This window comes from Lepisosteus oculatus, chromosome 1 (genome assembly GCF_040954835.1).
Source record: "Lepisosteus oculatus isolate fLepOcu1 chromosome 1, fLepOcu1.hap2, whole genome shotgun sequence".
Classification (NCBI taxonomy): Eukaryota; Metazoa; Chordata; class Actinopteri; order Semionotiformes; family Lepisosteidae; genus Lepisosteus; species Lepisosteus oculatus.
The window spans coordinates 34,783,807-34,808,708 of record NC_090696.1 but is presented as its reverse complement, the minus strand read 5'-3'; the positions used below and the strand labels follow the sequence as shown (position 1 = coordinate 34,808,708).

General features: G+C 37.2%; 1 protein-coding gene across 2 annotated transcripts in view; it reads left to right on the top strand.

Moving 5' to 3' along the window:
- The window catches only part of maea (macrophage erythroblast attacher, E3 ubiquitin ligase), a 44,316-nt gene that overhangs the window by 16,325 nt on the left and 3,089 nt on the right, over positions 1 to 24,902 (top strand). The window contains exons 4-6 of one of the 2 annotated variants that reach the window (XM_015344978.2): positions 11,479 to 11,601; positions 16,291 to 16,379; positions 23,742 to 23,850. In XM_015344978.2, the coding sequence (XP_015200464.1) occupies positions 11,479 to 11,601; positions 16,291 to 16,379; positions 23,742 to 23,850 (321 nt within the window). The remainder of the gene's footprint in view (positions 1 to 11,478; positions 11,602 to 16,290; positions 16,380 to 23,741; positions 23,851 to 24,902) is intronic. The other variant, XM_006629640.3, reaches the window with a different exon arrangement.

The window sequence follows — 24,902 nt, the reverse complement described above, 5'->3', positions numbered from 1 at the left end:
TCGCTGGTAGCCAGGAGCCCTGGCCAACTAATCCCAACCCTGTCCCTGGTAGTGCTGAGTCTGTTGTGCACCATTCTTTGGGGAATCCCCGTTTATCTTGGCTGGTGACGTGATTAAGGCTTGAACTTGGAATGTCTGGATCGTACATCTCAACAAAGAGAAGGAGCCATTATTGGCTGAGTCTCTTGGTTGAGATGTACAGAGCCTCATAATGACTATATTTACCATAGGGTCTAAAGTTTTATTACTTTGCTTTACTGTGTAACAACTGACACTTCAATTTAAATGTCCATGAGTAGGGTATTTGTAAATTATAAAAAATCGTTTATATGTAGTGACTTTATTATATCCAAGGAGAAGTTTGTTATAACAGAATGTGTGCATCAGCTGGGATACAATCCCTGACCTGTGGCAGGTGAGAATTCCAACATTGAAATACCAGTATGCTTAAACATGCTAAATTAAAAACTACAAGCATTTCAATTAAACTACAACCATTTCATTTTACATTGCAAGGATATTAATGGCAAGTGTTTGTGGGAAATGTAGTTAAAATGAGCACATCAAAACTTCCAAAATAAATACAGCAAGTGACCTGAGTTAAAGGATTTTATACAGAACATGTTTATGAAGAAGATGAAATACTGTTTACATTATTTATTTTCAGCTGCCACTACCAGCTATATGAGCTACATTATATTTCGATTGTGGATTTAAAGAAGTAGTAGAACAGATTAAATGAAGATACCTTTTATCGATCATTGGGCAGTGAAAAACTGAATTTGAAATGTGTAATAATACAGAAGTACAACTTAACTAGCTTTTTATGGACTAAGTTACTGTGAAGTTTTCTGAATGGCTGCATCTGTATACAGTAGCTTGTTGAGGTGTGAGCTGAGCTCTTAGTGCTTCATACAACTTCATATTAAGCCTAGGAAAGTTCTGCCTTTAAATATTTGGCCACAGATTCCCTAATGATTTAGTTGTGAATTGCCTTTTGTCAACTCTGGAAAAGCCAACTTAATGTAGTTTGACTTCTAAAACCTAAAAATGTTTGAAGTTTCTTTATAGTTTTTCTTTTAATTACTTTATGAATAGTGATTATGCTGAAAAGTGAATCAGTTCTGTTCAGCTATTTAATTTCCATATGGCTCTACTCCAGCCGACTTGTGGGGATATACACCAAAAAGCTTCAGGATGCGTGTGGCATTTCTCACTCTTTATTAGTAATTGGGATGCAAACTGATATAATAAATATTGAAGAAATAGATCAAGTCTTCCTTTTCACATTCATCGATGTGTGCTCACTATCAAATTCTCATAACAAGAGGTGCAATACACACTCTGGGAACATCCCAATGTGAAATTGTTAGAATACATGAGGCTCGATCACACAGACCCAAGCTTTTTTTGCCCTCGCTCTTTGTAGACTACGTCGGTTTTCACCTTGGATTCAACAAATTAATCTGGAATCAAGAAGCACTTCCTCACCTCCCCTATACATGCAGGTACCGCCATCCCCAAACTGGGGAAGCTGACAGCTGAAAAGGCTAAATGATTCCAAAAATACCTTCAGTGAAAGCAGTGAACAACTAGACTGTTTGGATTTGAATTATGGAATTCATAGTTATACTGAAAATGAGGCTGTGTTTATTTAATATTTTTCACTAGAACAGGTGGCTGGTTACTTTTTCTATGTTCACTTTGTAACGTGTAAGAAAAAGATGGTCAACTTAAATGTTATACTTCTCGGAAACGGTCAACCACCTTTGTAACATTAGTACCACCTTCAGTATTTAAATACAAAATATTTCCATGTCATGCCTTCTAGTCTTTGTCCGATTTGCTTTTTTTGTCAACTCTGGCAAGGCCATCTTAAAGTAACTTGGTAAAGAAACCCTAAGGATTCATCAGTCCACCATCACTAGACTATAATTGTGCTATAGTCTGGGAACCAGTTGGAGGCGGAGCTGTGGCTCTGTGGCTAAGGATCTGTGGCTGGTAGGTTGCTGGTTCAAATCCCACGGCTGACAGAGGAACCCTACTCTTTTGGGCCCCTGCGCAAGGCCCTTAACCCCCCGCTGCTCCAGGGGTGCTGAATGAATGGCTGACCCTGCACTCTGACCCCAAGCTTCTCTCCCTGTCTGTGTGTCTCATGGAGAGGAAGCTGGGATATGTGAAAAGACAAGTTCCCAATGCAAAATTGTAGATGGCCAATAAAGTGATCTTATCTTAACCACATGTAGTATCCCAGATAGGATCACCTGAGGGTTTGCTCCTGCACAGCACTTGGTTGATAATAAAGTGTTGAATCATTGAAGAGCCATAATCCCAACTTCAGGAAAAGTGTGTGTCCTATTCGGGCACTCCTACAACTTTTTATTTCTCGATATCACAGTGCTTCTTTGCTACTGTTGTGATGGCTCACGAACGCTTTGCTTCAGTCCAGGATTAACAGCATACATTCTGCTGCATTATGGTGATTTGGGGAATATATGTATATCGGCATCAACCACTTCCCTATAATGTTGGTAGTGTGACTTGACTGTGAATGTTCCATTTGAGCTATGCTTCTGACAAACTTATTTCCAAATACTTTTAGACAGAATGGAATGAATGAATCTAAAGTGGTGCAGAGTATTTAGTCCTGATGCAATGGATTTTGTAACATGACCTTGGTGTTGGGGTGTGGCTGTTTCATTGGAAATGTTGGGGAACTCATTTATCCTCTGTCAAAGAGAAATCATCTAAAGTTCAACTGCAGTACATGTTATATAGCAAATCAAAGTCAATCTAGAAAGACTGTTCTGTGTTTCACTTCAGCCATGTGCAATCAAAGTGCAGATTGATATTGATGGTATTTTTTATAATGTATTATTAATTAACGCACGAGAATATAACTATCTTGAATTATTTCTATTGTGGGCTCAAACATTAGTATGAAATCTCCAATATGCTAGAATGAAATTATCAGATATTAAGACTTTGCTTAAAATCTTCATAATTTTCAAAATGAAAGTGTATTTTGTAATGAACAGAGTTGGTGCGACCACTTGCGAATTGAAAAATGAGAATGTGGGGAAAAGGCAATAAAATACATTAAAAGAAAGGCAATTATTTCTTTTTCAGTATATGAATGCTGTTGGAAACGTGCCCTGAGTCCACAACTGATCAGCAGTACATGAAAAATTACATTAATGTGGCATTTTTAATATAGAATTTGCTTCTAAACATGTTTTACTATGTCACTGATTCAGATAACCTGACATTAATATGAAAAATTGCTCTAATTTGAGAGAAGAAAATTTTCGCTGTAATATTTGTTGAAAGCTTTTATCTGGAGCTACCAACTTGCAGCAATTGCATTATAGCCATCTTCTCTGCCAATTACAGCTAAATGTCTTGCAGAAAAAATAAGGGTAAAGCAGTAAAGGTCAGATTTGTATTCAGTAAAGTAAAATGATTGCTGGAAATTTAATGAATGTGAAATTTGCAGATGCAAGCATTGCAATCGAACAGAACCGTAATTAAGTTGCGCCATATTCACAGTGTAAGATTTTAAGTGATACAATGTAGTTGGGCTGGTGTAGGACAACATAGCAGCAGTTCAATTTAAAAAATGGGGGGGGGGGGGGAGTTATTTAATAAATGGCAAAAAAATCTGTAGTGTTGTGCCCTTTAAAAAATTATATCAACACTTCTGAATTTAGAGCGAGTTACATTTAGAAATAACTGAAGGCCTCTTGATCATTTTGGATTTGATTACCCGCATTTCAGGTTTTTCCAACTGAAACAGTCTGCAGAATGAGTGGGTTAAAAGGGTTGTCTTTAAAACATATTTTGTATGTTAAGTTCTTATACAAAACTATTTTATTTATTCTGCAGTGTATCTATTACCAGGTTTGTGACAATACCGTAAAAGTTTGAAGCAGACGTGGTGCTTGATATTCTGCATTAGTGGTCTGTTGCTTTAAGTCCTCCATTCCTTTTTGGAAAGGTTCACTCCAGTAGGGGAACAGGTTTACTCCATCTTCCCTCAAATAATCTGTTGGCTCAGTCTGTCGTTTAAGATCGCCAGCAGCTGCATTCTGATCATGTTGACTTCATTCCGCTCTCTGCAGAGTCTTGGTCTTTGCTACAGCAAACCTGTTGTGCCCTGTCTGGTAACTGCATCCTCCCTGAAAAAGCAACTGTACAAACATTGGGTCTGCTTAATCTACAGAGCTGATATACATCATTAATTATAAGTGGAAAGCTAGTAGTGTGTGTTTTGAGGTGGGGGTAGAGTTTCTTTTGACTCTTGCTCTCACCACAGACACAGAAGTGAATATTATTCATGGAGGACCCTGACTTAACCATAAACGATCATTCCCTTATATATTTTGCACACCCTCTGGGTAATGTCCTGTTCGTAGTTTCACCTAAAGGAACCTGAAGTAGTGGAACAGGAGGAGAGGGGTGAAAAGAACAAAAAAGAAGAGGCCTTGCACATTGTTTTTACAGCTTATTGAGATTGGCCGTTCATGAGTAACACTTATGCAGGCCCAGAAGAGATATAAGATTTTACTGCTGTCTGGCCACACAGATGAGATACCTTTGAAACATTCATGGCTTCTATCTTCGGATTTATTTTCTAAATGAAGCAGTCGTTATAGACAAAGCATTTGTCATATTCAGTTTGGAATAATCAAAGTATTGTCCATAGAAATGCTAAGATTACATCTTTCTGTCAACAATGATTCCTTAGTGTGCATCTGTACTGGTCACTTTAGTCTGAAATGGGTATGCTTCGTTAGTAAAATCTGCATTAGTTAAAAAAATCAGATTAGCAGAATTTGTACGCAACGGCAGAACAAAATTAAAATATGGTCATCTCCATATTCCAATAGGTGAATGATGATAAGGTTCATTTAGAGGTTATTATCTCACAATTATGTCTGAGGCAGTTTTTTGCATGATAAAATGTATTCAGCATGTCATTAGCATCCAGAACAGAATAAAAAAAAAAAACTAAAAGCACAAGTACTACGTCTCTCAGGATGTAACATCATGACATTTGGTCTCCTAATAATGAATTCCAGTCCTTTCATCTAGGGGTTGTTAGCAGAAGCCTTCTTTGAATGAATGCATATTCTTTCCATTAAAATACTACTTTTCATTCATGACCTAACCCTTTTCTTGAAAGAACTATTTTCCTGTCAGGTAGGAAGAGTCAAAATCAAATTTTCAGATCACCTTTGTTTGTAAACCTTAAAGTGTATTTCATACTGTCTCAATTCAATGTAGTACTGGTTTCTTAGTTAAGGAAGTTAGAAAAATAATGGATCAATTCTCCATTTCAAACAAATGTTAGCAGGTGGACTGGGGATTTCTGTAGCCTACAATATAGTAACAAATTCAAGTAACGCAAATAGCTATAGTATTGGAGAAAAATGAGTTTCTTTGCTGTGATTTATTTATCATTGATTTAGTCCTGAATAAGAGAGGTTTGTGGCGTTTCCCATGAGAATGCGGAAACCCTTAATCGAGAGAAATGCTTTTCGAAAACTGCCAGAGGAGGTGATCTTCCTTTTCTTAATCCACAAATTTGTTAGAACAGAGTGGAGAGATGGTGGCGCTGAAGTTTAGCTGTACCCAAATGCCACTAATCATGTCGGCATTCTGCAGTTTGAATATGCAGCACGTACAAGATGATTGCTGCTCTCTAAGCCTTAGGGGTCCTATGTTTTATATTAACAGTGGTAGTGTACTTACTGCTGTCTACAGTGGTCTTGAGACAGGATGGTGTATGTTGCCACAGATTCTAAAAACAGTGAAGGGTGTCACCCATAAGATGTTTCATTGATACTATAGAAGTATATAGACAATTTTTAAAATGACAAGTGTTTAGTGTATGCAGTATATCTTTGTTAAATGTGAAACTCGCAGGGTTTACTGATCCAAGAGCAGCTGTATTGGATAAGGTGGGCTGATTCTCAAGATGAAACAACTTGCAATATATGACTCCGTAAGACCACGAGGCTAGGAAAAGAAATTCAAAAACACTTTTAGAACCACTTTAAGAATTCCTGCACTTCCTCCTTCAAGTTCATGCAAAAGTTGTTTTTTTTTTTTTTTTTACATTTGAAATATTCATTGAAGATCTTGGCTTGCTTTCATGTTCTCTAAGCACCTGTCTGCTCGATATTTCTTGCAGCTTCTGGAGAAAAGCTTTTCAGATTCCTGTGATAGTTGTTTCTATAGCTGTGTTTGAGACATTGCAAATGATGGAATCTTATTTGCGATGGAAGTCAGGCTGCAGCTTCACCGATACACAAAAGCAGAAGCCGTCACCTAAATAGCCTTAGCAACACTTAGTGATGAATGGCATTAAATTGTTTTCGAATCCTGCTTCTTGCAATTTGTTAGAATCATGATTCCCAAGTGGAGAAATCGCACTTCAGTGAGAACTTGATTTTCAAGTACCAGAACAGTGTGTGATTTTTCCTTGCAGTCATCCAGGTCCTCTTGTGTATTCTGTTGTCATGTCTGGAATGTGTTTTCTCCTCAAGCATTTATTTTAACCTTAAATCTGCTGAAATTAACTTATTCCCCTTCTCATTCTGAAATATGAAACCTTTCTTTTTCTGAAATGGCATTTGCAGAAAGGTGCATTCATTGGTCTGTTCTGTAACGCTGCATTCTTGAAAATCACTTATTTCACTGAAGTATTGTGTCCTTGTAATTCGTTGTGTTAAACAAAGAGACTGCCTTTTGTTAATTAAAAAACAGAATTCTAAGAAGATTAGACACAATTGAAACATGTACTAGTAGAGCCCTTTAGCTAATTTTCACCATCCAGCCTTCCTTTTCTGAATCTACCCTAATATTATGACCAGTGTCACCAAATGTTAGAGGACACTGCTAGAGCCAATTAATTATCGGCTGTGTGTTTTTGGATTGCTGCATGGTAGATTATTTTTAAAAACCTTATCAGTTACACTTGTTAGTGAGTGCTGCATAAGCAAAATGCTTTAATCGTGTTTAAATCCCAAGGGGTTTTTGTTTTCCTCTAAAATAACTAGAGAATAACCTTCAAGCAAGAGTTGCTCTTTTACACTACTTTTGAGCCCTTTGGGAAATGTGTTAAACTCTGTCCTGTTTTTCAGGAACTGTTCTTGCACTGTTGTTGACATAATCCAAAATTAACTAGACTCAAAATGGTTTGAGACCACTACTGCAGCATGAATTTATATTACACTAATCTTTAAGTATTATTGTTCTTTTCTGTCTAAACCTAGTCCATTAGATGTAATACAGGCACTGACTTATGATGATAAGGAAGTAAGTATGAAGAAACATACTATTAAAGATAAATGAATGTTGCAATTTGTCCTCTTCCAGCTATAAAGAGGTTTTTTGGCATTATAAGGGGCCTATAGTTTTGTCACAATGACAAATGGTGAAAGTTCAAGCTTTGTATTGAACGCTTAAAGTGGAAATATGAGCGGTTCTTGCCTCTTTTCAAGTTGTCACATCTGCAATTTGACGTGCATCAGGAAAAGAGGCATTTGCTGAATCTGAATTCAATTATTTGAGGGATCAAACTTCACAATTTAACGCATTATTTTACAGCATCTTTTTTTTTTTCCAGTTAAAAAAATCCCGAACCAGCTTTGTTCCTTCTCCTTTAGCATTTACAACATACAAATATTTTGTCTTGTAACAAACAAGTTTTTATCACATTTTCAAGCTGAAAACCACATTGTAATTCCATCATTTTTTCCCAGATTAAACAAAGTTTTAGTTCCCGACGCCCTTTGTTTTATTGGTTTCAAATCCCCTTCTTAAAAACTTCACATTGAGGTTCTCACAGGAAAGTCACTTTTTATGAGGAGTCATCCCAGTTTAGTTGAATATTAAAACATAAGATAGGCCACAGGCCATTAGGTCCATCAGCCTCATCTTGGTTTATTCCTATATAGTTCTGTACCGGTACTGGAGTTCTGGGAAGGGTTCTGGACTCCTGGCCAGAGGCTTGTGGGCTGAATTCTGATGGCATGTTGCTGTTATACCCCTGAGCAAAGAACATCTTTCTTAAAGCCCTCCTGTATAACTGGCTTTCATTGACAATAAGAATTTGTTGACTTATCGGGGTGAAAACTAAGATAATAACCTGTCTCTCCTTTGGAAGAAATGTGTAAACTGCAACCAGTACATCCATTGCATGATCTGTCTTGCTTCCTGTAATTTAATCCTTTTTACTGCATAATGAATTGGAAGGTTATTCTTAAAGTGTCAGTTCTCCAATAAACCAGTTTATGAATTTCCATTTTTCATTACATTTTCTATATGAAAATTACTCGACATCTTTTGATCAAAGTTTGGGAACGCAAACTTTTAAAAGCTGAAATGTCAAGAAGGTTGTCTGCAGTTAATGGTATACAGTCATTACAAACCATATAAAATGACAAAATCATTAAAATAAAGTCATACATTTCAAGCATATTATGATGAACTACATTTGAAAATATTACTTCCAAAAAAACAATTGCTGTGAACACAATTCATTCCGCAGGTGCCTGACAGCCTCCACAACCTGGAGTAACACTGCTGTTTGAGGTAGATATACTAGTGTCACATTTGAAGGAGATGTTTTTCAGTAACTTAGTTCTGCATTTAACGGTATGTGAACATTGTTTGGATATATTGAATTTCTCAGTGAAAGGATTTAATGAATTTAGACATCTAAATTGTAATCTGATAAAATTCTGTAGCTTTGCATGTCCGTGTGGAACATAAGCTTATCTAGTGCTAAATTTTCCTCTGTTGTCAAATCAAAGCCTCTTTTTGTTTTTTGTAGCAGTTCAGTGTGTTTTCGAGGCTGTTAAAAAAAAAAATACCAGTTATTATCTACTGGTATTACATAGGAATGTTTTCATGAAGACATTTCATAACAAGAAGTGGCTTTGCCCTTTTTAGGAATTCTTAATTCCTTCACAGCATTCCGTTACACATATTCCTAACGACTTTAAGGCCAGATTGGATTCCTTGTGATCAGCCGTCCGTTTTCTAACTGTTTCTTCCACTTCATTGCTGTGGGAGGAGCTTTTCCTGTCCAGCCACGTGCACGAGGCATGGTACATCCCGGATGAGACGCTAGTCCATACTTGCATCGGGGCAAGTGTGTCACGTGGCCAGTTAAACTAAAAGTATGTTTTTGGACTGGGGGGGGGGAACTGGAGTACCTAGAGGAAACCCACATGAACACAGGGAGAATATAAATACTCCACACTGATGGCCCCCCAGGTCTGGAATTGAACCCAGGAGGCTAGTATTGCAAGGCAGTTCTGCGAACCATTGTGCCATATTAATCCTAATTGTGCGTGGGAGTAATAAAAAGACTTGGAATAGGCACAGGACCAGCGGAGTTTCCACCTTTTCTCATTGCATTGGTCATGAGGTTACTTGTTTGCTTTGCAAGCCGACATTCAGGGTTTTATTTCTGGTTGAACCTGCCTTTTCCCCTGGAGCGTTACTGTATGCAACAGGTGTTTCAGTTATTTTGATTTTGTTGTTGTTTTAAAACTAAGTATAATTCTTCAAAAGCAGCAGTTGTGCACTTCAGCGCATTGTGATAGTGTTGGTAGACCACAATGAGGTAGCTTTAATGTTAATTGAGAAAAAACAGGCTAATGTAAAGGAAAAAAAAACTGGTTTGTCCTCTTTTCTATGCATGTTATTCCGAACCTTTGGGCATTTAATTTTATTTATGTGCCGTTTTCCCAGTTAGGTGTCTCAATGGTGACTTGCTGCTGCATGTTTGAGAGCCTTCTGTTTTGTGATTGTGTGATACATTTCTGATTTATTTTAGAAAAATGCCATTAGAATGGCATCTCTTAGAAAATAATTACCTTGTTTGGCAGGGAGTTAGTGTGGATAATAACTGCGAATAAACAATTACAGCCCAGTGCCTGGGCCAAGGTGACACACAGCCTTTCAAGTGAATCATTTTCCCCTTTTTCAATTAGCACACTTGATATCTGGCCTATAACATATTGGAACCTTGTGAGCTCTCCAGCGATCTTTTGGATTTGGTTTATTGGGTTTTTTTTCCTTGTTGTCCATGATGCAGCTAGCATTTTATTAAAGGATTGATGAAAGCTGTTACTAGGCTTTTTTTTTCCTTCGCCCTTCCTGTTTGGCCATTTGAGATTTCAGGGCTGTCAAGCGTGGACATGCCTTTCTGTGAACACAAAGGAAAGGGCTTGTGTGGTAGCCAAATCAATTTTAAACAACTCTGGCACCTTGATGAAGAAAAAAGTAGGGTAAAATGTTTCCGCAGGGGTTGCAAAGAGTGTATAATGGGACAAGTCTTAAACTGAGAGTGACATGCCTTCAGGGTGGTGAAGTTTTAATATTTGCTTTATCTGTGTGGTTTTTTTTTCCCTTTTGGAGCATCTGGAGTTAAATATTTGCTCTTTTGGTTCCTGCACGACCCAGTTGCATCCAAATTCACAATATACTGGTGCCAACTTTTTAATATTGATGCCAGAGGCAGGGCATCTTCTGTGCTCATATTCTGGAGTAAATGCTGGAGCCGCGGTTGGTCCCTTCAGACCTCCTGAATAAATGTGCTGTTGCTCTTTGTTTGCTGCGCTTCACCATAAATATGGGTTTCTCTAGATTAGAGTGCTTGGACTCCAGTTATTCTGTCTCCTGCTGAGTGTATTGTGCTAGATTTACACAGTGGGAGTTAGTGGGATGTAAGGAGAATGTAAGGAGAATGCTGATTACTGGAGTTAATTTTTTTTTTCTCTCATTGTTTCTTCCTGTTCTGCTTTGACATCTATACATATTCATTCTGTGCTTATTTTAGCCTGGGTATTTATCGTACATTTGCAGTTCCCTGTTTTTCCCAATAATTCTGATTTGCACCAAATTTTGCTTCTGAAGTTGGTAAAACTGGAATTGACAAGAAAACAAGAGTGCATATTAAGGTGATATTAGTGTTCATGAGAGGGCTAAAGCTTGTACAACCAGTGTTTTGCATTGGCACTGAAAGTTTATTCTCAGTTGCTTGCAGTCTTTCGTATGTCGGTGCAAGCGAAGGACCTGCCAAGAAACTAAGCTGTCCAGTAAATCATACTCTGATTATAATTTTATGAGATGGGATGTTCCTCTGTAGCAGTCTTTAAACTGTTGTAGAGTTGTGTGTAAATACGTGAATACACATAATTACTGATAAACTGAGGAGATTTTTTTTTTACTGCCTTGTAATGGAAGTTCTTCTAACAACAAAGATTAATGAAACCACCATCATCCAAAGTGCATATTAAGAGGCCAAAAGCTTGGCTGAAAGTTTTTCACCTGGACATTTTGGTCTTTGGAGTGTTCTGAGGTTTCCCCACATACAATATTGATTGCACTTACAGCCCCCTTTCCCCTATTTTGCATGTTTTGCATGTATGGGGAACTTACACTTTATCCTTTTTTCAGGATCTAGTAAACATTGAGATGTTTCTCACAGCCAAGGAGGTAGAGGAATCTCTGGAAAGACAGGAAACAGCCACCTGTTTGGCATGGTGCCACGACAATAAATCAAGACTCCGAAAAATGAAGGTAAAAGCTTTTTATTAGATCAAGTATATCAAAAACAGTACCCCCTACTGTGTTCATATATGGTAACACAGTTGTTTCTTATTTCTTTTATAAGCCTTTTTATGCTTTTTAATTTGAAGTTCAGATTATACTTCTGGATTATATTAATTTCAATATAATCCAGAACTATAGGATTCTGATATGAATCTAGGAAAAATATAAAACTAGGAAATGGTCTATTTTTGTTTATTTTGCTTATTTAGAGAGCTCAAAGGACCACAGGTAAAATGGTGTTCCCATAACAGTAAATGGCAATGAGAAAATTCAAAAGTGTTGATTACTTGTAATGAGCAGAGAGACACTGTGTATTAACTGTGTTCACAGGACTTAGTTCTGTGGTATATTCAAGAGCAAGCAGCTTGATTGATTCCAAAATTCATGTGATAAGTCAGCATATGTTTCTTTAAATGATTGCATCAATGAATAGATATCCTGTAAATGTGCAGATCCTTACAAAATGTACATGTTTAATTTAAAACTGCACTCACTTGCAAGATGTCAGCTTGTGTTGTCCGGTTAAAGGGAAACTGTAAAGCTATTTTTATATTTCAGGATTAGAGAGAATCAGCACTGATGAGTGCATTACAAACCACAATAAAAGTAAAATGTACACAGTGACTTGTAAAACCTTCAATTTATCTAACAAAATAGATAAAATTTCCAGGTGTGCACAGTATCATGTTCTGTGGTTCAGAACAAGGCAACAAGACTTCTGATGTGTTGCGTACTTATTGCATTGTAAATAAGCAGGCTTGTAAATACATCTTTTAATCCAAGATAAATATTGCTCTTGAATTTGAGATGGTTTTGCTGACAAATACTTGTTAATTCTGCATACAGATCACGTTGGAACTTTCTGTGAAATGTTGGTTTCACAACCTGTACTTATGTGCTCGTACTGTACATCGCATTACATTAGTCATTACAGTGACTAGTGAGCAGGAAGGGCTGCTTCATGTCACAATTTGTGACAACTCTCACACTCCTCATTGGTGAGTCCTGGCATTTGTGACAATATGGAGACTTGCAGTACTTTCAGGCTTAATTCAGAATTTGTATAAAAAGTTAATATCGCCAATGGATTTGTTTTGTTATTGCGATTTAATAACTGGTTTGACTGCTGTTCCCCTTTAAAGAAGAGGGCTTCAGTTAAATGTAAGCACAAGTAAAAAAAAAATATTAAAAAGGCCAAAAGAAGATGACTTATTTAGCCACCATTGCAATAGTCCATTCTTTTGTGTACTACAGCAGCAAAATTATTATAAAGGATGAAGTAAAGTATGTCTGGGACAATAATCAAGAAACGTATCGATTATACAAGGGAAGTGTCCAAAGTACTAAATGAATATTTAATTCAGGTGTTCTCTAAGAACAGAGTCGGCTACATGCCTTAGGCAGTGGATAGACACTATTAAATAGAAACAGCATAGTAGAGGCAGGACTGATTTGAGTACTAGGAAGCACCAAAAAATCCCCAGGGCCTGATGGTTTCTTACTAATTGTACTCAAGGAAACAGTTGTTGTGCAGAAACCACTGACACAGAAAGAGGTAGTAGCCATGGGTTGGAAAATTGCTAATGGAGTGCCCATCCATAAGAAGTTTGAGAAAAAACGGAACTATCTAATTTTAGTGTTGCACGTAATATAATTCAAACAATTATTAGAACTAAACTAGAGGATCACTTATGGAAAACAGATACTAGGGATAGTCAGCATGGATTTAGAATACGTAAGTCTTGCTTAATCAAGTTGTTAAAGTTCTATGGACAAGCAACAGCAGTAAGGAATAGCCATAGAGCATATGATAAGGTGTATTTATAGTTTCAGAATGCTTTTGATATAGTTCCTCATGAAATATTTCATTCCTATTAATGTTGTAGTTACTGGAGTACCACAAGGAACTGTATTTGGACCACAGTTCTTCCCAATTTAAATTACCTAGATTCTGTTACAGTAGTAAATTATTCAATGTTTGCATTGGATATCAAATTAGGATGATTAGCTAACAATGTAGAGGCAGTAAATACAATTTAAAAAAATATTTAGATAAAGGCAGGAAAAACACCTGTCAAATGAAGACAGGTGTGGGATTTTTGCATGCAGGTTGCAAAAACAAACTACACATTTAAAACAGGAATGATGTGCTAGAAGAGACTTGGGTGTTTATGTTAACACGTCATTTATTAGGCATTATAGTCAAAAGTGGAGTAATAAAATCGAGTGATGTTACGTTCAAATTCTATAATTTTATAATTTTAGGTTGTGAACTAGTTTGACCTAATTTAGAAAATTGCTTGCAATCTTGGTTACAATGTTCCAAAAAACATTGTAACTACATGGTAGTGCATTTCAATCTGAAAACGGCGGACCCGAAGGCTAACGAGAGCCACCCAGCTATGTTATTGAAGCTGACACCCTGGCTTCTATCAAGAAAGGGCAGGATATGGTCCTTGGATCAATTAATTAGCTAGTGCTGTCATTAGGTGCTGGACAAATGCCTTTCTCCAAAGGCTGCAAGTGACACGAGATGGACAGCAAATTCACCACAAATACAAACTGACAACTTGAAACTGAGTGCAGCTGACTTAAATTTATAAAATGACCTCATGTATGTAATGAATAGGAAAATTATAGCACATTATTTAATTAGTTGTAGAAATGAGGTCATGTTTCTTACATTGTTCTGCATCTTTCTAAAATGTAAAGTTTCTAAAAAGGTAATATATTTTGAGTTCATTACCAGAAGTTTGATTTTAGAAGAAGACTTCAACAAATTTGTCTTATTATGTTAAAGAATGTGTACAAACATTTTTGGTGCCTGTGTGACGGAGCAAACCGAGTTGAGTTGAGAGCAGTTGATTCTCAATCCTGGTTCTGGAGGGACCCCTGTCTCTCCTAGCTTTTGTTCCAGCTGAGTTCTTAATCACTGGGAGTATTGATTCCTGTAATTGAACTTCCTGCTTGGTTAGACCTTTTAAAGACCTTTTTAATTTTCTGCACAACAGTGTTTAGTTTCAAAAACGCTCTGCTGCAGCAATGGATTTTAGCACACTGGAATTCATTCTTTCAGTCCTCAACTTGGCTTTGTGGCAAGCTCTTATTTCTGTCTTAACTCTTCATAGGTGATCAAACACAAGTTGAAATGATGTATCAAACACCCCCCCCAAAAAACTTTTTCAATACAGCAATTAATGAGATTTCATATCCTTGAATAAGGGTAGGTGGAAAACCCAGACAAGGTTTGAGAGCTAATTACTAATCCCATTCAACTTCTTAAGAATTATAATTGGAGTAATTGACGTGTCGTTGACTAAGAGCTCATTTGGAATGTAAACCATAAGAGACAGGAGATGGGTTGATAACCCTTTATCTCGAATATAACAATTCAGTTTTTCTGGGAAAATATATTCCTGTTCCAAGAGAAAAAACAACAACTTACTGTACCTGTTCTTGATTTTAATACAATGCAAGTGTGGGGAAACATTGTTTAGATAATTATGAATTGCTGTGATTTATCACAGCTGATTCTAATGTTTTAAAGTAATAAGAATACAGATTAGAATCAATTTTAAACTCTCGGTCCTCCAGCACTGCAGAGCAGCTATTGTGTTTGAATTTAGTATTGGCTGCTTAATCAGAAATGCCTTGTTCTGCATCATCAAATGTCAGAAAATGTTAAATGTGTTTAACATAAAGTGTTAAATGATCATATTTATTTTTTCAGTTTCTAATTTTACAGATTTAAAATTTAATGCGAAGCCTTTAAAAAAAAAAAAATGACCTGAAAGCCATTTCTGTCTAAACCACTTTCCTACAATTTGGAATCCCGTTTCAGCAGTGGAAGTTGCTGCTTAAACAATTTTTTTAAGAGAGTACGAGCCCTGGCTATTATCCCCTCACTAAGCTGTGGAGTCTGTAAAGCAAGGTTTTAAATTGCAGTTTCTGTAAAAGATTGCATAAGACAAATGTGTTCCTGATCCTCTCCGTTTTGCATCATATTATTTTTACTTTACCTTTAATCATAGGCACATTCTCTAGCCTAGGATGCAATACTCATGTGTTTAAGAATCACTTTTTCCTCAAGCCAAATACTGAGACACTTGAGAAATGAGGCCCCAGATTCAAAATGAACATCAAATAGGCTATAGTTATCTTGTTCTTTAGGATTTGACTGTGACATCTCATCTTGTGTACTTTTTTGACAAAACTTAAAATCAGATGTTCTACATGAGCAAAAGGGATTTTTTTGCCTGTCAAGTTTGAAAACAAGCTGGCAGATCAGAGAAGTAATTTGGCTGTGTTTGATATAAGATCTTTATTTACACAGCTTTTCCTTCAGCTGATTGGTAGTGATAAAATTGTTGATACAGTGGATCAGTACATAGCATTGATCCAAGATTGAAGCAGGAAGGAAAGGTGAAATGATTTATCTTTAATAGATTAAAGAGTTAATGATGCAGAACAAATTAAGTTGGGTGGTGTGTTGTATTCCTGAAGTGTTTTCAGTATATATTTGTAAGCTGAATTAAAAAGGTTCACTCTGTTCCTTGCTTTATGTTGATTCCACCCTGAGTGAGGAGGAGGATCATGGGAAGTGACAGTACTCTCTCCATATTCTTACTTTGCATATGTATGTGGTTGCATATGTAGTTTTCCTTCCAGAGCTGTCTGGAGTTCAGCCTCCGAATTCAAGAGTTCATCGAGCTTATCCGCCAGAATAAAAGGATGGACGCAGTCAGGTATGACATACAATTCTTCACTTATAAGTGTAAATACAATTTTATCATGACAAATTTCTTTTTATTATTGGCAGTATAGTTTATTAGACATTATAAACTAATTCTGTCTTACTAGTTTTCCAGATAAACTGTCAAGTTAAGGTTTCAATAATTAGTTTTTACATTATAATGCATGTTTACTGTAACAGTCTTGGGGAACATTATAATCTGTACATCTCTCATAAGGCTAAAGGGTCCAAAAAGAAAGGAAGGCCAGATTTTGTTTTTTGTGGATTTGATAATTCTTCAAAAATCCATGAAATAATGTTGAAATACTGCAGATGTCCAGAGGCAGTTCTGATTTACAGCTTCATGGTCCTGTGCACAAAAAGGAGTGAAACCACATTGTCAGAATTTTCTTTTCATTATCAATCTAGTGAAATGATGGTGTTATAATAGAGAAGTAAACCTGCGTAAACTGAATATAAGTGACATTTCTTAAGAACAAGGAACTGCAAGCCTCTTATTTAAATGCTGCAGTGGTCTCTGATACCTACTGAAGCAGTGGCATTGTTTTATACAAATGCCAAGTGACAGCTGTAAGGGTCTTGCAGTACTGTGTGCCATCAAAAAAAAAATACTAATAAAAAATAGGTCAGACATGCATTAGGAAGCTATTGCCACATAGTGAGTGGGTTTGTGAAGGCAGGGAAGGGGGAGATGTGACATTTTGTTGAGCCACAGCTGGTGCTTAAAGAAGTTTTTGAAAGCTTTCCTGGGTGCCTGCTGGGAAGCACCAAGTCCTGGGCGTGTGCAGCTCAAATAGCAAAAAATGCAGCTTTGAAGAAGAAAAGCTCACTGAATAGAACCAGTGTCAGTCACTGAATAATGATGCATAAAAGAAAATAGAGCATAAAAAAAAAACCTAGAGCACTTCAGGAATTAAAGTACTCAAGTGTCACTCAAACACCAACTGCTAAATCTGGCTTCAAATTACCACCTGGATTAAAATGGCTGTGGCAGTTTCCAATAAATGTCCTGAGGCTGCTGTTAGATGGGAATAACTTTTAGCTGCCTCTTAAGGATTAATAATTTGTTTAGGAACAAGTAAAGTTGAAAGTGCTGCAGGTGCGGCACCTGAAAAGGGCTTGATAGCCAAAATGTTTCTGCTTCTCACATTTTAATGTGGGTTAACCTGTACTTGTACCTTTTGCAGCCAATGCATGCTAACAAAGCTCCCTGCTCAAATAATTATTTATACAACTGAGTAAAAATTACCTTCATTTGGAAACTCAAAAATGAAAAGGAATTGTTCTGAAGAAATGAAAAACTTGCCTTTGTCATAGCTTGTCCGTTTTTGATGGGTGTTCTACCACACAGATGTTGATAACACAAGTTGTAAAAGAAAGAGATGCGCATTTTCAAGAAAAAACAAAATCAAGAATAACGTTTCGATGAATACGTTTCAGCTGTGGAGCCTTCTTCGGGTGTACTCGCAGCCAAAACATTGTTTTCTTTCTTCTCTTTTCAGCATGGAATAAACCTATTACTTGTTCCTTTACAGCCTTTGCATGCTGATGCAGCTACCCACCTGAATAACGTTTAGCTGTTGACTTCATGTCTTAGATATTCATAATACCTGATCAATTCATTTTGTACAGGGACTATCAAGAAAAACAGCCTTCATGTAAATGTGCTTTACATTAAATGTCTTGCATAATATAATTGCTATGTTTTTATAGCCTTTTACTGCATACTTAATTATACCCTATTCTGTTCAGAGTTTGGAAAATGCTTTAAAATCCTGAAAATGTGCACTATAATGATTTGGTTCTTTCATGAATGTCTATTAATAGGGTCCAGAAACGTGCTTTTAATATTGAGAAGAAATGAAAAGTGCCATTTTGCATAGCTCCACTTGTATTTTGTACATTTGCCAATATATTTTACCAGCATGGAGCTACATTCACCAAACAGTGGTGAAAGACTTATTTTTGAAACATTAGCACTGTGATGGACCAGTTGCATCTGTAGTGTTTCAGAAACTTAATGAATGATCCCCCATTACCCTATAGTGTCTATAGAGAATATGCACCACCCTTGAACTTTTTATTTCATTTTTTTGTGCCTTTTAAATGAATATTTTGTGAGTCTGTTGGGATATCTCTTTTCCACCTTGCACACCTAGATTTGGCAACATTTGAGCATTTTTGCTAGCAGCCATATCACCCTACATCTCGCAACTGGCAGCCCACTGAAGCTAAGCAGGTGTGAGCCTGGTCAGTACCTGGATGTGAGTCCTCCTGGGAAAAACTAAGCTTGCTGCTGAAAGAGGTGTTAATGGGACCAGCTGGAGGTGCTTACCCTGCGGTCAATGTGGGTCCTAATGCCCCAGTATGGTGACGGCAACACTATACTGTAAAAAAAAAAAGTGCCGTCCTTCAGATGAGACGTAAAACTGAGTTCCTGACTCTGTGGTCATTAAAAATCCCAAGGTGTTTCTTAAAAAGAGTAGGGGTGTAATCACGATCTATGAATTAGCTTCATCACTGTGTTCTCCTTCCCGCGAATAGTTGATGTGTGGTGAGTGTTCTGGTACACTATGGCTGTTGTCGCATCATCCAGGTGGATGCTGCACATTGGTGGTGGTGGAGGAGAGTCCCCATTACCTGTAAAGTGCTTTGAGTGGAGTGTCCAGAAAAGTGCTATATAAGTATTAGCAATTATTATTCTTTTCGAAACTTTTCAAGTTCTGTCAGGTTCCTTGGAGAGCATTGGTGGACAGCAGCCTTCAAGTTAAGCAACAAATTTCAAATTGTCTTTAGGTCAGGACTCGCATTGGGCCACTCCAGGATATTTGACCTTTTTGTTCGTTAGCCACCCAAGTGTAGCTTTGGCTGTGTACTGTGGGTTGTTGTCATGCTGAAAAGTGAACTCTTATCTCAATTTCAGCTTACTTGCAGAGGGCCAGAGGTTTTCCTCAGGACTTATGTACTTTGCTCCATTTATTTTACCTTTAGTCTTGACACGAGCCCCAGTCCCTGTTGATGAGAAACATTCCCATAACCATTCCCATAAGATGCTGCCTCTTCTATTCTTCACAGTAGAGCTGGTGTTCTTTTGGTGATGTGCTCGATAGGTTTGGCCCTAAACGTGGGCCAAAAGTTCCATTTTAGCTTTGTCAAAGCTCAAAACTTTCTGGCATTTTTTTTCAGTATCATTTAAAAGTTTTGTTGCTGTTTTTTACAGAAATGGCTTCCTTCTTGCCATCTTACCATATAAGGCAGATTTATGGATTACTTGAGATGCTGTTGTTGTCACAGGTACACTTTGACCAATCAAGGCTGTAAAAGCCTGTAGCTCTTTCAAAGTTGTCATTGGCCTCTTGGTAGCCTCTCTGATCAGTTTCCTTCTTGCTCGACCATCCGGTTTAGAGGGATGGAAGATTTGGCAGGGTCTTGGTGGTGCCGCACACCTTCCACTTAATAATCATCTTGACAGTTCTGCAAGGCACATTCAAGGCCTTTGATTTTTTTTTTTTATACCCATCCTCGGATTTTTGTGCGTTTCCAAAACGTTGTCCTGAATTGCTTTGGAAATCTTGTGGGTGCACATGGTTGACTTGTTGCTTTGAAATGCACTAACCAGTTGAGAGAATATACAGGAATTCAAATTGAATTGAATTGATTCGCCACAATTTAACACAGGTGGAGGCTAGTTAACTTGGTATGTTCTGTTGAAGACTTTTGGTTACTACCAATAATCCCTACAGAATACTGGTTATTTAGCTCAGCAGAGTTACTCACTGTCTAAGGAGTGGCGCTCTGATATTTGTTCAGATTGAAGATCGATGATGATCTTCAATAAGTATCTCCTTTAGTTTCTTGGAAATGCTAGTTGTTGCTAAATTAGTTTTGATTTGAGCAGGTTCCACAACCTTTATATAACTGGTAGTATTTAGTTGTCTATTGTCTTTCTCTGTTTTTATCTCAAGCAGAAGAACATGATACTATACTGAAGGCTTTCACAGCAAATTGTGAAGCTCCATATATTGATCCATTGTTTTACACTTCAAGTCAGTTTTAAAGATGTCTTTAAAATGATGTCGGTTGTAAAAGCTTGTCTTATGGAGGTGGCAGTACTGTACTTAGAGATCCCAGAGCACAGACTAAAGTGCCAGAGTACAGTTTGTTCTCTGTTTTGTCATTCAATCCCCATTAAGCTTCTCAGGTGTCTTTATTGGAGTCTGTTGGTGTAAAAGTGAAGGTGAAGTAAGGGGTCCCAGTAATGAATAGTGGTGCTAATTTCTCTGTAAACACAACACTTTATCCTTAAGGTAATTTTCTGTAGCTCTTGAAGTGGACAGTAGCTGATGAAGCTGTGCTTATTTTTCAGATCTTTTGATGCAGACTGCTACAATTTGTCTCTGTGCTTACCAGAAAAGTGACCTAACTGACTTAGCTATGTTGCTGCTGGTCAGGCAGGATCCTTGCTCCAATACCATTACTCCCTGGAGCTGGATGCTATGTGACCTCTGTTTTCTTAAGGCCTATAATGAAATCCAAAAGTAGATGAATTAACAAGAGCTGGTTAGCAGTTCTGTGTCCCCTTCAATATTATCAGTGAGCACACAGTCATTAGTATACTGGAGTTCATGTCCTGCAATCTCCCTGATGAGAATCTTGGCATGTAAATGAAGTAGATTCGGTCTGGATCACTACTTCTGCTATTGGAGCCATTTTATACTTGTAGGTAGGACATTTTTACCCCATTTGTATAATTAAATGGTCCTGATTGGCCTGAAGAAGGTAAAACCTACTTGTCATACCATCATGAAATTGTGATTTTATCCTGGATCCTGACTGGATGCCCAGGCATTTTAAGTAGTTTCCATAGACGGTCTCTGCAGAGTGTCAAAAAGGCTTAATAAGGTCAACAAAGGTCACATATAAAACATGGTGGTATTCAATATACTTGTAATTGTCCGAGACTAAAGCTCATGGCCATCAAGCCACAGCCTTCAATAAAACCACTTGGCTTTTATGTACAATTACATTTTAATGGTTTTATTGACACAATTTTTGAATGAGCTTGACCAATTACATAAAATTAATAAAAGAGAGACCTTCTGTCCTTGCTGGGTGCCTGCCAACAATGCATCCATCGAGTGCTTTATAGAATTGGTAGTATTTATGTGACTGCAAGTGCTGAATTTTAATTATATTGCCAACGTTTATTTTCCACTTCTCATTTCTTCTGGAAAACGGATGTTTGCTGTGCTTATTTCTTCCCACAGGTCTTGGAGCCTTGAGGTAGGGCACTTTACACTGGGGGTTTTGGTATTCAGTAGTTTCTGGATCCGTCTGTAGTTTCTATCAAACCAATTCCTGTCTGTTCTTGGAGCATCAAGAATTTTTGAGGAGACCATGTAGACTGTGTGCCCTTTAACCTTTACCAGCATAGTTCATGGCGTGAGTTTCTTATGAGGCAAAAGAGCCAAAAGAGATGTTTCTGTTTACCACTAGTGTCACTTTGTTATAGGTTGTGCTGTCTTACTTTTAGATGCAATGCTCAATATCCCCACACACGCCTCTTATCACTTGTCTTATCTTTTAAATGTCATGTAAAATATTAGTGCTTGTTTTGATCTAGAGTGCATCCTGCCAGTTTTGTCATGGTTAGGAAGCTGAAAGCACATGTTAGAAGTTGAGAAGTCATTCAAAGAGCACATCCTCAATTGGAGTAGGGAATTGTGGTTGGTCTTGCCTACACCATCCTCTTTAATCTGCATTCTAGGGATTGGCATTAAAGAAAAATTAAATAATTGAGTCCACTTCACTTTTGTGTAGGTCTTCAGTGAAGTTGTTGTTTTTTTTACTTTGGCAGTTCTCTTGGCTCATCAGAGTGTGAATGTTCCAGGTTTCAAAGGGAGTTTGTGCTTTTTAGTTCCACCTATTCAATAAATACCCACCTGATCAGAGCTGATCATTTTTCTCCTCCCCTGACTAGGCTGGATAATGGTGAGGCAGCACCTCGAGTAACTTGGAAGTCCTGCAAGTAAACCACTCCTGTAAAAACTGCACAACGCATCTCTCTTATGTTCTCTGTATGTGAAGTTACTGCTACAACTTGGTGAATGTCTTAGAAATTTGCAAACTCAGATTAATTTATTTTGTACAGAGCCTTTCAAGAAAAACGGCCCTCATGTGAATTTGTTTTACATTTAAAGATCTTTCATAATCTGATGATTTACTTAATTTGCTTATTATACTTGCTGCATCACTCCTCATGCCACACTACAGGGTTTTATTGGTCCCAAAATGCAACACCATTACAAAGACACATCTGAATGATTTATCTACTGTTGATAGTCTGTCTGCCATGGCTAGGAAAGTCTTGGTTATCTTCATTTGGCTTGCTGCTGAAGTTATGGATACCATTGAGCAAATTTGAGAGTTACTTTTCAGCTCCTCCTATTTGATGGCATTTACTTCATTGTGATGCTAAATTATTTATAGTTGGGTAATCTGTTGTAAGATACAGGCACTTCTTGGGAGACCAATTATCTGACTGCCCTTCATTGTTGACCAGTTGTAGTTCTGCCTGTTGCCATGATAGCAGGATTTCATATCTGACCACATGAAATCTAACCGGACCTCATGCAAGGCCATTGTGGATCCCATAATCCCCTCTTCCTAATATATCCTTAACATCTGCTTGGTCTGAAAATGTCCTCTCACTGACCCTTCATCCCTAACCAGTTTGTGCTAGGACTCTGCAGCCACTGTGCCTAATTTTTGCTTTTCCATTATAATCATTTTTTTTATATGTACAAAGGTGTGCAGAGACATTAATTTATCTTGGTGACTACCATTTGCATATTAATTACCTTCATGCAAGTGTTTGGCAACATCATTTTCATTTATTTCCATTAACTCAATCCTTATAAATAAACTCCAGCACAATGCTTTTTTACATGTGCAGCATTCCAAGTGCCATGTTGCACACTGCTATTGGATTCTGCTGTTAACACACAAAACATTTTCTGTGCTTAATTTACATAACCATTTAGTTAATGAGGCCTGTAATGTATTGATAAACCATACTAAACCTAGGCTGCTATCGGGAAAGGACCTAATGCATTTTGAATTGTGCTTTATTCAAACACTGCTGTTGTGATCATCAGAATCCAGCACCACAAGCCATGTATGTAAGAAGACATTTAGCGACGAGTAAACAGTATTTCTTTATACCTTATCCAACTGTATTTATACGAGTCATGATCTGAGTGATGTTACATTTTCATTTTAGTGCTGGTCAAATGTCTGCATGGATACACTCTGGTTTTTGAACAATATGAACCAAGTATTTTATTTTTCCCAGGCATGCAAGGAAACACTTCAGCCAGGCAGAGGGGGGCCAGCTGGATGAGGTCCGACAGGTGATGGGAATGCTGGCATTTCCCTCCGATACACACATTTCTCCATACAAGGTAACGCGTCCTGGCAGGGTGGAAAGGGTTCGTAGTGACCCTTCGTGTCATTGCTGATTCTCTATTTCCTTTCTGCTAGTGTAGAGAAGACCACAGCTTTCATGCTGTACCATTCAAGACAAAAGAGAACAGCCTGGAGCTAGAACAAGAATAGCTAAGATTTACAAATTGTAAATGGCAATTCAGTTTAAGGTCACTTGGGACATAATCAGTATCTTAAATTGTCCCTCTTGGGAATGAATAAAGTATTTTGAATTTAATTGAATATCAGGTATTAGCAGTGTTAATTTAGTCACCAATTTTTGATTGAGTCACAGTCTTAGTAAACTAAAGTGTCTGTTGGTCACTTTCTAGTCACCCACATTTAGTCAGGTCAATTGCATTTTGAGTGTAGTCTTCCTTTTGTCAACCAAAATAGAATTGGGTTTTGTCACATTTTAATCGGGGAATTTAGTTCAAAGTGCAATAATTGTTGTTAATAAATAATCTTGTTCAGAGACATCACATGAGTCTTTCCTAATAAGAAAATCTATTTTTTTTGTAAAGTTACTTTTTTCAATGTTTCAGTGCAAAATTATTACAATTTTATTCAGTAGCAGTTCCTATCAATACTGAATTTGCAATTACTGAATGTGTTACTTGAAAATATTATTACTACTGGACAGGACAAGTAATGTATACTTGGCATTCATTTAACTCACTAGTATATTATTAACCAACTCTTTTGATGCCATAATATTGCATGTTGTGCTAGCCTGTTATTTGCCAGACAGAAGGTAAATGTGCAAGCAGTGAACCTCATGTGATGAATTTCATTTCAGTACGAGTTTGAGTCAAATGGGTCTTTTTGTCTTGTCTTAATGCAATCAAAAATTCTAAGCAATTTAGTAATCATTGTGGATTATTTTCACAAGCCCTTTCTCATTTGTAAACTAAAATTAAAAACCAGTCATTGATTAACATTTTAGGCATCATTTACATTGACTAAATTAACACTGTGTATTAACCACAACTGGGCACGTTGTGTGATGTTTAATCAAAATTCTTTGTTT